Raw genomic sequence first — 14,259 nt, 5'->3', positions numbered from 1 at the left:
TACTCGCCTACATAGCACGGTTAAACCCTCACACTAGTGGCTTAGACCCTAAAGGCTTAAGACCCAAAAGTGGAAAACAAACTATGATGTCTGTTTGCTCTTGGGCCAGAGATAACATTCTACAACAGGGGTGGATTGCTAATATACGTTGGGAGATGTGAAAAAGAAAATGCGTTGTTGTTGTTGTTGTTGTAGCGATAAGGTTGCTCCCCGAAGGCTTTGGGGAGTGTTATCGATGTGATGGTCCTTTGCCGGATACAAATCCGGTACGCTCCGGTACCATAGCACCATTAAGGTGCTAGCCCGACCATCTCGGGAACGATTTATGTGGCCACATTAAACCTTCAGGCCATTCCCTCCCTCCCTACCCCCAAGTTCCATGAGCAGCTTGGGGTCGCCAGAGCCTCGTCTGTTAGTGAAACAGGATTCGCCGCGGATAGGTGAGGTTGACAATTGGGTTTGGAGAAGCTATATATTGCGCTGGCAACCTAAAAGGTTGCGCTACACAGCCCTTTGAATCTGGTATTTTAGTCGCCTCTTACGACAGGCATACCTACCGCGGGTATATTCTGATCCCCTAACCCGCTGGGGTAAAGAAAATGCGTCTTGAACCCAGGATCAGGGGAAGCGTCTACCTTTCACCTGGGCTCAAAAGGGGGATTGAAAGTTATCTGTGCCGTCGGCAGGCAAAAATTCGTCGCTGGCAGCTCATTGGGACAAATATTTGATTGAAGAAACCCCGACTCCCAGGGACATAAGGAGTCATCCCCGCAAGCACTAAGAAAAAGTTCGGCCAAAATAATTCAGACACTTGTCGGAAAAAGCATGAACATCCACAAATAGTCGGTCTATGCTAACAAATACGAGGTTGTTGTTGTTGTAGCGATAAGGTTGCTCCCCGAAGGCTTTGGGGAGTGTTATTGATGTGATCCTCGTTTGCCGGATACAGATCCGGTACGCTCCGGTAACACAGCTCCATTAAGGTGTCAGCCCGACCATCTCGGGAACGATTTATAGGGCCACATTAAGCCTTCAGGCCATCCCTCCCTCCCCACCACCATGTTCCATGAGGAGCTTGGGCTCGCCAGAGCCTCGTCTGTTAGTGAAACGGGATTCGCCGCTCGAAGGCGAGGTTGAAAATTGGGTTTGGAGAAGCTATATATTGCGCTGGCAACTTGTAAAGGTTGCGCTACACAACCCCTTGAATCTGGTATTTTAGTCGCCTCTTACGACAGGCATACCTACCGCGGGTATATTCTAACCCCCTAACCCGCTGGGTGAACCTCGTTGTTGTAGAGATAAAGACACTGTCCGAGTTCCATGAGGAACTTTGGTTCGCCAGAGCCTCTTCCACTAATATGTTTATGATACATCCATGTTTGTAAAAGGATTCGTCTCGCGTTGTTGTTGTTGTTGTTGTAGCGATAAGTTGGCTCCCCGAAGGCTTTCGGGGGTGTTATCAATGTGATGGTCCTTTAACATACGGTACCGGGTGCCATCAACATATTCACGGATGGTTCTAAGCTTGACGGGAAGGTGGGAACAGGCCCCTTCTCACCGGATTTGGGTCTAGAGGTCTTTCGCCTACCAGATCACTGTAGTGTTTACCAAGCGGAAATGCTGGCAATACACAGGGCTGTGAATCATCTCGGGTCTTTGCCTAAGGATGGATGTTGTTATTGTTGTAGCGATAAGGTTGCTCCCCGAAGGCTTTGGGGAGTGTTATCGATGTGATGGTCCTTTGCCGGATACAGATCCGGTACGCTCCGGTAACACGGCACCATTAAGGTGCTAGCCCGACCATCTCGGGAACGATTTATATGGCCACATTAAGCCTTCAGGCCATACCTCCCTCCCCACCCCAAAGTTCCATGAGAAGCTTGAGGTCGCCAGAGCCTCGTCTGTTAGTGAAACAGGATTCGCCGCGGATAGGTGAGGTTGACAATTGGGTTGGGAGAAGCTTTATATTGCGCTGGCAACCTGAAGATTTGCGCTACACAGCGCCTTAAATCTGGTATTTTAGTCGCCTCTTACGACAGGCATACCTACCTCGGGTATATTCTGACCCCCTAACCCGCTGGGGAACCTAAGGGTAGTAAACGGGTGTTTATTTTCTCAGACAGCCACGCCGCATTAAAGGCCCTGGACTCATTTGTCGACAACGCAAAGTCGGTCACTGAATGCCGCAGATCTTTTAACGAGATGGCTCAGCACTTCAGTATCAGCCTTATATGGGTACCTGGGCACAGGGATATTGAAGGCAACTGCAGAGCAGACGAGCTGGCCAGAAGAGGCACCACCGACCATATCCTTCCGGGAAAGAACGCCTAGTAGTTCTTGATGATTTCAATTTATCATCAGTAAATTGGATCAATACCATCGACTCAAATTTTATGACTCCCACTACTCAGCACGAGTTTTTAAATAGCCTTCTAGATACATCTCTTCTCCAAATTAATAATATTTTTTATTCTAAAATGAAAATCTTAGACTTAGTGTTTACAGATGACTGCGGGTATTACTCTAACCCGAACTCCCACATTATCCCTTCCTGAAGACCCTCTTCATCCTACGTTTGAGATATTACTGGATGTTGTTCAACCTGTGATGCTCGATGTTTCTAAGCCGAATTCCCGACCCCGGTCAAGATGTTTTTCAAAGACTAATTTTAGTGAGCTCAATAAATTGATTTCTGCCCATGACTGGTCGAGTCATTATGCGTGTCTAGACGTTGAAACAGCGACTTCCTTGTTTTATAGTTCTCTTGATGCTTTCTTTGAAAGCTGTGTCCCTCTTCGTTATTCCAGTACCACCACGGGTAAACCACCTTGGTTCTCAAAGCAACTATTAAGACTTGATAATATTAAATCTAGAATCTATAAGCGTTTCAAAAGATCTGGTAAAGCTATTGATTTTTCTAAATATTTAGTGGCGCGCTCCAATTTTCATCGTTGTTGTTGTTGTTGTAGCAATGCTCGCCCCACCTAATAGCCGCGACCGATCACAAATTGTCATCAATATCCTCTAACAGGAGTCCAAGGAAACTTGCCGTTTCAACAGGGGTGGACCATAAGGGAAGGGGTGTTAGAGGCGTTGGTTCCACATTACAATTGAAGAGATGGTTGGTGTCATGTGGGGACACATTGCAAGCGGGGCATACATTTTGTATGTCGGGGTTGATTCTGGATAGGTAAGAGTTTAACCTGTTACAGTATCCAGAACGAAGTTGAGCAAGAGTGACACGCGTTTCCCTGGGGAGTATGCGTTCCTCTTCCGCAAGTTTTGGATAATTTTCGTTAAGTACTGGATTCACCGGGCAATTCCCGGCATAAAGGTCCGACGCCTGTTTATGGAGTTCACCAAGGACCTGCTTGTGTTTTTTCACTTCATACGGCTGGGTTCTCAGGTGCCGTATTTCCTCAAAATGCTTACGGAGATGACTCCTTAAGCCCCTAGGCGGTGCTGGTTCATCAATCAGCTGTCTTTTGGGATGCCCAGGTTTCTGGGTATTCAACAGGAACTGTTTGGTCAGCATCTCATTTCTCTCCCTGATGGGGAGTATTCTCGCCTCATTATGCAGATGGTGTTCTGGGGACATAAGAAGACAGCCCGTGGCAATTCTGAAAGCAGTATTTTGGCAGGCCTGTAGTTTCTTCCAGTGGGTAATTTTTAGGCTTGGCGACCATATGGGTGACGCGTAGCACGTAATCGGCTGGCTAATTGCTTTGTATGTAGTCATGAGCGTTTCTTTATTTTTTCCCCAGGAACTGCCAGCGAGGGATTTGAGGATTTTGTTACGGCTCTGAATTCTCGGAACAATTGCGGCTGCGTGCTCGCCAAAATGTAGATCCTGATCGACCGTCACACCCAAGATTTTGGGGTGTCGGACAGTCGGTAGCGTAGTGCCATCGACGTGGATGTTCAAAATGGTCGACATTTGGGGCGTCCATGTTGTAAATAAGGTCGCGAAGATTTAGTCGGTGATAATGCCAGGTTTCGCGAGGCGAAAAAACTGGAGAGATCAGGGAGGTAGCCGTTTATTTTTTGCATAGCGCATCGATCTTTGGGCCTGGGCCTGTGGCCATTATTGTGCAGTCATCGGCGTAGGAAACGATTGTGACTCCTTCCGGTGGTGAAGGTAGCTTAGATATGTAGAAATTAAACAAAAGTGGGGATAGGACACCACCCTGTGGTACCCCCTGTTTAATTCTCCTTGGTTTTGATGTTTCGTTTCTAAATTGCACCGATGCCTGCCCCCCCAGATAATTTGCGGTCCACCTTTTAAGACATGGGGGAAGGGTAGACCCTTCCAGGTCCTGCAGTAACGAGCCATGGTTGACCGTATTAAAAGCTTTTGATAGGTCTAGCGCTACGAGTACTGTTATATGGTGGGGGTATTGATTTAAACCGCAATTTATCTGGGTGCTAATGGCATTTAGCGCAGTGGTAGTGCTATGGAGTTTTCTGAAGCCATGCTGATGAGGGGCTAGCTGCAAATTTGCTTGGAAATAAGGGAGCAAAATGGCTTCAAGCGTCTTTGCCACTGGCGATAGGAGAGATATCGGACGATACGACTCACCTATGTTAGCTGGTTTCCCAGGCTTTAGTAGCGGGACCACCTTGGCCATTTTCCATTTCTCAGGTATGACAAAGGTGGAAAGAGACAGATTGAAGACATGCGCTAAATATTTGAACCCCTCTTTCCCTAGGTTTTTAAGCATCGGCATGGCTATGTCGTCTGGGCCCACTGCTTTGGATGGTTTAGCACGACCAATGGCGTCCTCAACCTCTTTAGCGGTGATGGTGATTGGTGACGCGCTGAATTTGTGTTTATGTGCGCGTCTATTGGCTCTCCGTCTATCTTTGTCGACCGTAGGATGCATTATATATTGTCGGCAGAAAGCGCTCGCGCATTTTTTCGCGTCCGACAGCACTTTGTCGCCAAAGGCGATGGAAACTTTGTCTTTGTGCTTAGTCGGATTCGATAGGGACTTTACGGTGGACCAAAGTTTACCCACACCGGTAGAGAGGTTACAACCTCTTAGGTGCTCCTCCCATTTCGCCCGCTTGTGTTCATCTACAAGCAATCTGATGCGTTGGTTTATATCCCTTATTTGGAGGTCGCCTGGGTCAAGCTGTCTTATAAGGTCACGTTCTCTCGCTAAGTTTGCGGCCTCCGCTGGGAAGTGGGGCCGGATTTCGGGAATTCTCCCGGCGGGAATGAAATGTGCCGAGGCGGATTTAATGACCTTACGGAAGGCACGCTCCCCTTGGCGGGCATCAGTCGGGATAGGGAGGGCAGCTAGGCGGCTGTCTGTAAAGGATTTATATTCTTCCCACTTTCCTTTTTTGAAGTTTATGAAAGTGTGTTTTTCAGTGACGATATAGTCGGCGTTACGCTCAATCGAAATAAGTATGGGCAGGTGGTCGGATGCCAATGTTACCATCGGCTGCCAGTTGACGCAGTTTACGAGCGCTCACGATTGAGATATCTGGCGAGCTGTGACAGCTTCCTACCATACGTGTGGGGGCGTCTCCGTTTATTGTGCAGAACGTCGTTTCTTCTATTTGATCCGCCAACATCTCACCCCTACTGTCCGCCCGCAAGTTTGAGTGCCATAGATCATGATGGGCATTGAAATCGCCTAAGATAATGCGATTGTTGCCAGTGAGTATGGTCCTGATATTAGGACGGTATCCACTGGGGCAACAGGTGGCAGGAGGGATGTAGATGTTGATGATTTCTAGGTTTGCATCGCCTGACCGGACAGATAGGCCTTGACGTTCTAAGACATTGTCCCTGCGGTCGATGCCAGGATCAAATATACAATATTGCACAGAGTGGTGTATGATAAACGCGAGACCGCCTCCATTTCCGCTCTCGCGGTCTTTCCTGTGGACGTTATACCCAGAGCAGGTCTGCAATGCAGATCTTGATGTGAGTTTAGTCTCTTGAATCGCAGCAATGTGGATGTTGTGCCGCTTCATGAAATCGACTATCTCCGTAATCTTCCCAGTTAGTTCATTACAGTTTAACTGCAGAATTCTGAAGTGCATAAGGGGAGACGTCGCCACTCTGGGGGTAAGTGACGGGTGACGACGCCTGGGTTGGGGAAGGCCAGGACGCAATTGCTGTTGTGGCCCTAGGACTGGGCGTCCTTGGGCAAGCATTGGGGTACCCGGATGATTTGGGTTTGCGACCTGGCAACATGAAGCGATGAAACCCTTCGGGGGGTTGCCGTCGCGGAGACCAGAACATCTAGGGAAGTGGCACCTCCCAAGGCAGGAGCTGCATTGGGCGGATGTCGCAAACATATATATTCTGTGCTGGCAAACGGTGCAAACGGAGGTAGGGACTAAGAGTCTGTTTCCCTGATCTACAAGATTGCTGCCGGAAAAGAGGGGGGAGAAGACGGGGGCAGGGGCTGTTGCTCAGCATTGCTTCCGACTCTACTACGAAGATTGTAGTTATGAGTGGTAGCAGCTGTTTGAGTTGTTGGCGCCGTGGGGCGCGAGCAGCAGCGGGTACTTGTTGTGGCTTGCTGAGCAGCGGGGCTGCTGGAAGGTAGTGTGGGGGCGCTTAGACGTAGACTACGGGACGCCCTTGGGCGTGAACAGCAAGGAGCCACAAAAGATTTATAAAAGTTACGTGGACGTCGGGTGTTGGGATCAAGCCCAGAACAACCTGTCCGATGCAACCATCCCTTGCACGAGACACACTGAACAGAGTATGACCGTCCTAAAAAGATTCTTTTCCGGCAGATGCAGCAAAACCATTTCTCAGGACCGGGGTCAGGAGACGGACCCGGATTGGATTCGATGCCTTCCCGGAGTAAGAGAATATGGAGCAGTCCTGCTGCAAGGAGCTGCTGGGAGGATGACAATTTGTGGGAGGGACGAAACAAATTAGATGGGGTCACACTGAAATGACAGTCCTTGGTCGGGAAAATCCCGAGTCGCTCCGGTACATAGAACCGACTGCCTTGGGAAGCGCCAATTTTCTTCGTCTTAACCAGCAGTGTTATAAAGGTTACTTATCATAATTCCAAAAGGAAAACGTCTGGTTTCCCATCTACTTTTATTTATGGGTGCAAAAACGCAAATTCTGATCACGAAATCGCAGATTTATTTGCTGAATTCTTTAAATCAACCTATTCATCCCAATGTGTCCAGTCTAATCTATATCCAGATTGCTTGGAAAGTTTTAATAATATTTTAAACCCATTTATTGATAAAGATACTGTTCTTAATAATTTTCTTGCATTGAAACCGATATCTTCACCGGGTCCAGATGGTGTTCCTAGTTGTGTACTTAAGTACTGTGCTGTCAGCTTATCAGAGCCTATCTTTAAATTATTTAAACTGTCACTGGAATCCGCACCATTCCCATCTATTTGGAAACAATCGTTTATTATACCTTTGCATAAAAAAGGTAGAAGGTCTAATATTGAGAACTACAGAGGCATAGCTAAGCTCTCAGCTATCCCTAAAACTTTTGAGCATATAATTACATACCAGCTTCAATACCTGTGTAGCTCTTTAATATCACCTTGTCAACATGGTTTTGTACATCGGAGATCAACTACTACCAACTTGCTTGAATTTACGTCTTTTGTTATGAATGGTTTTTTAGATTGCAAACAAACAGATGTAATTTACACCGGCCTTAGTAAAGCATTTGACTCTGTTAATGACGAGCTCTAAGTTCACAAACTTGATCTTCTGCGTTTTACAGCGCCTTTATTAAGTTGGATTTCAAGTTATCTTGAAAATAGGACTCAGCGAGTCTTCTTCAACAACAATCTTTCAAAGTCGTTTGATGTAACTTCTGGCGTGCCGCAGGGTAGCCATTTGGGTCCATTACTCTTTACCCTGTTCATTAACGACTTTCCAAAGGTTATATTACATTCTAGAGTTTTTATGTATGCAGATGATGTAAAACTCTGTTACACATATCTGCATTCGAACTTGGTCTGTTTTAATCAGCTTCAGGCCGATCTTGACTCACTTCAAAGCTGGTGTACTGCAAATTTACTTTTTTTGAATTGCTCTAAATGTAAGCAAATGACTTCACCGTGTGAAGTCGGTCCTATCATCTTATATACTTAACGTCAACCCTTTGGAGCGGATATCTATTGTAACTGATCTAGGAGTTATTTTTGATCCGAAATTAAGTTTTACCACACATATTTCAACCACTATAAACAAAACAACTGGTGTATTAGGTTTTATCAAACGTTGGGGTAAAGAGTTTGATGACCCTTATTTCACAAAGATACTTTATACCTCGCTGGTACGTCCTATTCTCGAGTACTGTTCATGTGTTTAGTCTCCAATCTATCAAATCCATGTTGATCGGATTGAGTCGGTCCAGAGACGGTTTTTAATTTTTGCATTACGAGGTCTCAACTGGGAATCAAGTACTCATCTTCCACCATACAGGAATAGGCTTCTTCTAATTAATTTGCCATCTCTAGAGAATCGTAGAGTATTACTTGGCGTTATGTTCATTCACAAGCTCATCATTGGCGTGATTGACTCCCCTGACCTAATCAGTCAACTAAATTTTGCGGTTCCTGCTAGGGCGTCCAGACATTTTGTGCCTTTTCATTTACCTCTATGCCGGCAAAATTTTGATAGAAACAGTCCCCTGCGTCATTGGTGGTCGCGGTACAATGATTTGTATAACTGCATTGGCTTTGAATGTTCGTTTGCCGCTTTACATACTGCTATACTCTTATGTTTAGCCTGATATTTTTATTTTATATTTTCTTGTACAATGCGATGTCAAATGTTTATAACATACTAATTTTCTATGTACCTTTTTACATTTTTTAATTTTAAGAATGGCTCTGTATTTACATATATGTATATCTGTCTATTACAATAATTAGTCGACCGCTTTGTGGTTGCGTCGACTTTAAATAAATAAATAAATTAAATTAAATTAAATGATTCGGTAGGTATACCCATGGCCACTTTCACGCTTCGTGTGAAGACAAGCACTATAAGAATTGCAAATAGACTATGGTCAGCCAAATCATCGTGTGAGACATCCAGGCTAACCTGGCCCTCATATGACAATGGGCGCAAAGGAGCGCTTCTGATTTTAAACAAATCAGTTCTATCCTCCCTGATAAGGGTTCTAACAGGGCATTGTTTAAAAGGCACGCGTGGTGCTAGAACGGGGGCAACGACATTCGACTATTGTCGCAGCCGTAGATGTGCAGAAGAGGAGGAGAGTGTCCAGCACCTTCTCTGTCATTGTCCAGCGCTTAGTAGGCGTAGGTTGGCCATCCTTGGTAAACCTTTTCTACATGACATTGCTGAGGTCTCTAGCTATGAAGTCAAGGCTCTAGCGAAATATATAAATTCCACGAAGTGGTTTGACCCGCTTTAGGCAGGGTAGGGGTTCTCTTTGAGACCGTATAGGGTATAACAATGGGCCCATTGGTGGCCTAAGTAGTGAGTTGTTACCATAGTGTCCAGCTCAGCCCTTGCAACCTAACCTAACCTAATCTTAGTAAAATTAGTTATGTAGAAATAACTGCCACAATTTCCCGAGCACATACGCCATTTTTTTATTGTTTATTAATTTTGTATTACACTTTTATTTCAGACCATTTCTCCATTATTGATTGCACCAATCAAAAAATAAATTCCTATCATCACATTGAGTACTTAAAGATTTCGGAAGAAAAATCAATTAAATACACCAACGGAATCCATCAACGGGTCAACTAAAATGGCAGCGAGTAAAAGTGGCAATGCGTCAGCATCATCAGAGGCACAAAGCTCCTCGATCTCAAACTCAAATAAACCCATTGAAAACTCCTTAATCAAACATCAAGGTCAGAAATGGCAGCAGTTTTTTGATTTCGATAAAATGCTTAAACAAATACGTGTAGCTGAGAAACAACATTATCGCAGCAGCAGTAGCAGCAGCAAAGGCGATGGTCATTCTTCACATAACAAGAGCAGCTCATCCAGCTCGCATGGCTCGTCCTCTTCATCGTCAAAATCCAGTAGTACGTCATCATCATCATCAAAAAGTGGACGTTCGCTACGGCAAGTGCAACGTTTGTGTGGTAGCGATATGCATTATTATGGCATTATACCAAAACACACATCATCTGATGTAATCGTTTGTAGTGCATGTCGTGGTAGTTATACTAAAGTCGGTTTCAATAATCACATGATGATGCAACATCCTGCTGCATGGGGTGCAGCCTCCTCAAAATTAATACATACAACAACAACGAATGATGTATATAACTTAATATCGAATGACAGTAGTCAAGACTGCATGCGTGATGGATCATCAGTAACTGCATCGACAACAACAACAGCAACAGCCATAACAACAGGTATTTCCACTGAAATATTAGGCTCACCTTCAGATTTATCTGGGATAATGTCCACTTCATCGAATGCATCATCAACATCATCCTCACTATCCACCGCAGCATCATCCAATACCTATACAGCTACGTCGGGACGCCATAAAAGCAGCAAAAGTAGTAGCGCAACAACTGGGAGCAGCTCATCGGGCGGTGGCAGCAGTAGCAGCAGTCGGTCGCGGAGTAAACAGTCGCGTCACAGCAGCAGCAAAAGCAACAACCATGCAACATCGATCGGGATTCATACGCCCAATACTGCCACTAACGCGGAAACAACCCAAACGCCAAGCAAAAGCTCAAAGAAGAGTAGTAGCTCTGCGAGTTCCTCCACAACATCGTCGTCCTCCTCGTCGTACAACAAAAACGACAATAAAAACAATAATACACCGTCGCTAATTGCAACAGCTACATCAACTATAATAACAACTAATGCAGTCTCAAATGCTAGTGGTGGTAGTAAGCACAGTAAGGAGGTAACAACGACAGCTACTATGTTGGAAACAACTTCTACTACAGCTACAGTAACAGCAGCCCCAATCGCTCTTTATTCATCATCGTCGAACTCGTCATGTTCATTGCCACCAACTCCAAAACTGAATACAACCTTAACTGAGGTAAGTGAATGCTGTAAATATTTTTTCTTTCTCTTTGCGAACTTTAGTAGGATTTTGCATTCACTCCTGTGAAGAATCTTATTAAAATTCGACCAAAAATATCAAAATGCTTTAAATAAGGATTGATACACGCTTGATCCACTAGTCTAAGTCCCAGGAAGTAGAAACAAAATGAACCAACTAGAATATATACCCTCATATACCCATAACGCAGTAAAACAGAGTGTGAAAACTTGACGCCGAAGTGATCTTTAAAACAATCTCGAAATAGTCCTCAAACGCAGATATTTTCGAAATGATCTGAAATAAAACCCGAAATAGTGCCGATTTTATCGCGGAAACTATCCTGATTTTATCCCCGAATAGTCTCCAAATGACAAAGTGGTTCCCAAAATTATCTCAAAAGTTATGCTGGAATTATTCAGAGTTAATACAAAAATTATATCGAAATAGTCCCAAAACAAACGAATTAGCTCCGAAATGATCTTTATACAATGCCGAAACAGTTTCGAAGTGATCCTGACTTCGTACCAAAATTATCCAAAATAAAGGAAAACTGCAAAACTATACTGAGCACAATCCCGATACGCTTTCGAAATAGTCCCAATATGACCTTGAAATCATTCCCGAGTTAGTCCAAATTATTCCAAAAACAGTCTTTAAAATAACGAAATAGTTCCGAAATGTCCGAAACAATCCACATTTTTCTCAAAACAATTACAAATTATCCCGAAATATTTCCGATTTGATCCTGACATGATAAGAAATGAGTCCCGATATCTTCCTTCAAATGTCCCGAATTATCCCGGAGGTTCTCTCGAAATCTTCCCGAAAACAATACCGATGATACAGAGGCAGCCCTGAAACACCCAGCGGGTTAGGGGGTTAGAATATACCGGCGGTAGGTATGCCTGTCGTAAGAGGCGATTAAAATACCAGATTCAAGGGGTTGTGTAGCGCAACCTTTTCAGGTTGCCAGCGCAATATATAGCTTCTCCAAACCCAATTGGCAACCTCACCTTCGAGCGGCGAATCCCGTTTCACTAACAGGCGCGGCTCTGGCGACCCCAAGCTCCTCGTGGAACTTTGGGCTGGGGAGGGAGGGATGGCCTGAAGGATTAATGTGGCCATATTAATTGTTCCCGAGATGGTCGGGCTAGCACCTTAATGGAGCTGTGTTACCGGAGCGTACCCGCTTCCCAAGGCAGTCGGTTCTATGTACCGGAGCGACTCGGGATTTTTCCCGACCAAGGACTGTCATTTCAGTGTGACCCCATTTAATTTGTTGCGTCCCTCCCACAAATTGTCATCCTCCCAGCAGCTCCTTGCAGCAGGAATGCTCCATATTCTCTTACTCCGGGAAGGCATCGAATCCAATCCGGGTCTCCGCGACGGCAACCCCCAGACGGGTTTCATCGTGCCATGTTGCCAGGTCGCAAACCCAAATCATCCGGGTACCCCAATGCTTGCCGAAGGACGCCCAGTGCCACGGCCACAACAACAATTGCGTCCTGGCCTTCCACAACCCAGGCGTAGTCACCCGTCACTTACCCCCAGAGTGGCGGCGTCTCCCCTTATGCACTTCAGATCTCTGCAGTTAAACTGTAAGTGATTAACTGGGAAGATTACGGAGATAGTCGATTTCATGAAGCGGCACAACATCCGCGTTGCTGCGATTCAAGAGACTAAACTCACAGCAAGATCTGCATTGCAGACCTGCTCTGGGTATAATGTCCACAGGAAAGACCGCGAGAGCGGAAATGGAGGCGGCCTCGCGTTTATCATACACCACTCTGTGCAATATTATATATTTGATCCTGGCATCGACCGCAGGGGCAATGTCTTAGACCGTCAAGGCCTATCTGTCCGGTCAGGCGACGCAAACCTAGAAATCATCAACATCTACATCCCTCCTGCCACCTGTTGCCCCAGTGGATACCGCCCTAATATCAGAGCCTTACTCACTGGCAACAATCGCATTATCTTAGGCGATTTCAATGCCCATCATGATCTATGGCATTCAAACTTGCGGGCGGACAGTAGGGGTGAGATGTTGGCGGATCAAATAGAAGAAACGACGGTCTGCACAATAAACGGAGACGCCCCCACACGTATGGTAGGAAGCTGTCACAGTTCGCCAGAAATCTCAATCGTGAGCGCAGAACTCGTAAACTGCGTCAACTGGCAGCCGATGGTAACATTGGCACCTTTCCACCTTTGTCATACCCGAGAAATGGAAAATGGCCAAGGTGGTCCCGCTACTAAAGCCTGGGAAACCAGCTAACATAGGTGAGTCGTATCGTCCGATATCTCTCCTATCGCCAGTGGCAAAGACGCTTGAAGCCATTTTGCTCCCTTATTTCTAAGCAAATTTGCAGCTAGCCTCTCATCAGCATGGCTTCAGAAAACTCCATAGCACTACCACCGCGCTAAATGCCATTAGCAACCAGATAAATTGCGGTTTAAATCAATACCCCCACCATAGAACAGTACTCGTAGCGCTAGACCTATCAAAAGCTTTTGATACGGTCAACCATGGCTCGTTACTGCAAGACCTGGAAGGGTCTACCCTTCCCCCATGTCTTAAAAGGTGGACCGCAAATTATCTGGGTGGTCGGCAGGCATCGGTGCAATTTAGAAACGAAACATCAAAACCAAGGAGAATTAAACAAGGGGTGCCACAGGGTGGTGTCCTATCCCCACTTTTGTTTAATTTCTACATATCTAAGCTACCTTCACCACCGGAAGGAGTCACAATCGTTTCCTACACCGATGACTGCACAATAATGGCCACAGGCCCAGGCCCAAAGATCAATGCGCTATGCAATAAAATAAACGGCTACCTCCCTGATCTCTCCAGTTTTTTCGCCTCGCCAAACCTGGCATTATCACCGACTAAATCTTCCGCGACCTTATTTACAACATGGACGTCCCAAATGTCAACCATTTTGAACATCCACGTCGATGGCACTACGCTACCGACTGTCCTACACCCCAAAATCTTGGGTGTGACGGTCGATCAGGATCTACATTTTGGCGAGCACGCAGCCGCAATTGTTCCGAGAATTCAGAGCCGTAACAAAATCCTCAAATCCCTCGCTGGCAGTACCTGGGGAAAAAATAAAGAAACGCTCATGACTACATACAAAGCAATTAGCCAGCCGATTACGTGCTACGCGTCACCCATATGGTCGCCAAGCCTAAAAATTACCCACTGGAAGAAACTACAGTCCTGCCAAAATACT

General features: G+C 45.6%; 1 protein-coding gene across 5 annotated transcripts in view; it reads left to right on the top strand.

Moving 5' to 3' along the window:
• Window positions 1–14,259, top strand: part of Atxn7 (Ataxin 7) — a 108,177-nt gene that overhangs the window by 73,978 nt on the left and 19,940 nt on the right. For all 5 annotated transcript variants that reach the window (XM_067767442.1, XM_067767443.1, XM_067767439.1 and 2 more), the window contains exon 2: window positions 9,620–11,014. In XM_067767442.1, the coding sequence (XP_067623543.1) occupies window positions 9,746–11,014 (1,269 nt within the window). In that variant the 5' untranslated portion in view covers window positions 9,620–9,745. The remainder of the gene's footprint in view (window positions 1–9,619; window positions 11,015–14,259) is intronic.

This window comes from Eurosta solidaginis, chromosome 2 (assembly GCF_040869045.1).
Source record: "Eurosta solidaginis isolate ZX-2024a chromosome 2, ASM4086904v1, whole genome shotgun sequence".
Lineage (NCBI taxonomy): Eukaryota > Metazoa > Arthropoda > Insecta > Diptera > Tephritidae > Eurosta > Eurosta solidaginis.
Note: the sequence above shows the minus strand (reverse complement) of the source record. Positions and strands in the feature narration are given on the sequence as shown.